Source organism: Sinocyclocheilus grahami, unplaced genomic scaffold, assembly GCF_001515645.1.
Source record: "Sinocyclocheilus grahami isolate Dianchi unplaced genomic scaffold, SAMN03320097.WGS_v1.1 scaffold1250.1, whole genome shotgun sequence".
In the NCBI taxonomy this organism is placed as follows: Eukaryota; Metazoa; Chordata; class Actinopteri; order Cypriniformes; family Cyprinidae; genus Sinocyclocheilus; species Sinocyclocheilus grahami.
Window position 1 is genome coordinate 299,970 of NW_015506429.1, and position 2,010 is coordinate 301,979.

Below are 2,010 nucleotides of genomic sequence, written 5' to 3' on the forward strand. Positions count from 1 at the left end.
CAAATACAAAGACAGAATAAGAACAAAAGACAATGAGGTTTACATGCATTAATCCAAAGCATGCTATGCTAGCTTATAAGAATCACACCATGAGTCTTACATGCACATCAAAATCTCTCATCAAAATTTAAAAAAGGAAGGAGTTTTCTTTGAAAATGTACATTTATGAATGTAAAATTTGGCAAGAAATGTATTCATGTCTTTCATATACACGCGTCATTGCCGCAGAGACGCGCTGACGGCTTTCTGGGATTTGTAGTTCTCGCGCCGCGTTCACGCGTTCGCTCCGCCGGTGGAAAAACTACATATCCCAGACTTCCGTGAAACAATAAAGATCGTCGACGCGAGGGGCGCTGGTCATTCCGGTGAAGCGTCGGAGTCCGTGATACAGCGGCTCTCTCTCACAGCTCGATCACCGGCTCTTTGCGCTTCGTCGCGGCGGGACATGTCTGACGGTGGCGGAGGAGAGGACGGCGGCGGCGGGATGGAGGTCTCTGCCGCCGTGCAGACGGTAGCGGACGCGTCGGTGCTGCAGAAACACTTCCGAAAGCTGGTGCCGCTGCTGCTGGAAGATGGCGGCGACGCTCCCGCTTCTCTGGAGAGCGCGCTGGAGGAGAAGAGCTCGCTGGAGCAGATGAGGAAGTTCCTCGCGGATCCTCAGGTGCATTGTAATATCAAAAATTTGAAAGTCTTATACTTTTCACTCTTCAAAATGGCATTTTTTCATGGCATTCAACTAAAAAAGTCTCCATGGATGGGTCTCTGCAGTCTTCCACGTCTTTGATGAGAGTTAGGAGGGCCTTCTCCTGGTCATCCTGGTCATCCTCTTCCATTCCGAGGAAAAGAGGCTCTTCCACAGGGCCCCTGAACACACGTCTATTGGCATGTATCCACTTTACAGCCAGTTTCATGTGAGCTCCTTCATTACAAAATGGCAAAGAATAATACAATTGTACTATTTCATATAAATTACACATTTGCAACAACACGCATTTACTGACAAATACCTCACTGCTGCTGGGTGTAGCTTGTTCTTCGTGTAGCTCTAGTGTCTTCTGGAGGTTTTCTGTCCTGTAACATTTTTTGGTTGATTTTTTTTGTTAGTCTGGGATAGGGTGCAAGGTATGTGAACTGTAGGGAAATAAAGGATATAGCTTTCTGGGACAACTCCAAAGTTCTCCAAAAGAATTAGTGCCCACCATCTCCTGATTTTTGGAAAGTCATGCTTTAAGACAGAAATACAGAGAAATCTTATAAATATCAAAACGGCATGAAATCCAATTGCTTGTGCTCCTAATTACTTACAGATGTAAAGTCGAAGGGGGCTCCCAGCACAACGTGTAGAGCATACTAAAAAAACCCAGCAACATTTAAGAAAAAGTCAAATCATAATTAAAATGGGGCAAAATGAGTTTGAAAGATGAAAGATAGCAATGCCATTGTTTAGGGATCCCAGAAGACAAACTGATACTGTCAATACATTAAATTGGAAGGCAAGCGTTAGTTTATTTATAGCAAAACATGATTTGCCTTACCATCAACAAATAAATCATTACATTAGTAAAGTACTTAACTATACTACAACACATTCATAAAACAACTCAAGATACCCATTCTATCATAGACAACTGCCTTGCTGGAATGGCTCTGCAGATGCCATTTTAATTTGTCCAGTCTGGTTGGCTTAAATGTCCGGCAGAAAGGGCGATGATAAAGGCTGCAACAGTTTCGGCACTGTTGGGGCTGAGGTAATTCTTCACCTCTCTGAATTGTAGTACGTCTCTACAGGAGATAAAATTAAAAATGGCATAACACACGTTCTCTGTTATTTGAAAAAGTCAATAAACTTACAATGCTCTAGAATAGCATAAAATAAACCAACAAACAATGAAACTAATAGAATTATAAGAAAGCATTAAATATATCAAAAAGTAATAAATTCAAACCATAAAGTGGCTTTATCGCAAAGCCCATTTACAACAAACAACCTAAAACGTAATCAAACTGTCC

At 42.0% G+C, this 2,010-nt stretch overlaps 1 protein-coding gene across 1 annotated transcript in view; it reads left to right on the forward strand.

Annotated features, from left to right (window-relative positions):
* Positions 1-227: 227 nt before the first annotated feature.
* dync1h1 (dynein, cytoplasmic 1, heavy chain 1) overlaps positions 228-2,010 on the forward strand; it is a 61,486-nt gene continuing 59,703 nt past the window's right edge. The window contains 1 exon segment of the mRNA XM_016254459.1: positions 228-668. Coding sequence (XP_016109945.1) covers positions 446-668 — 223 coding nt within the window. The 5' untranslated portion in view covers positions 228-445.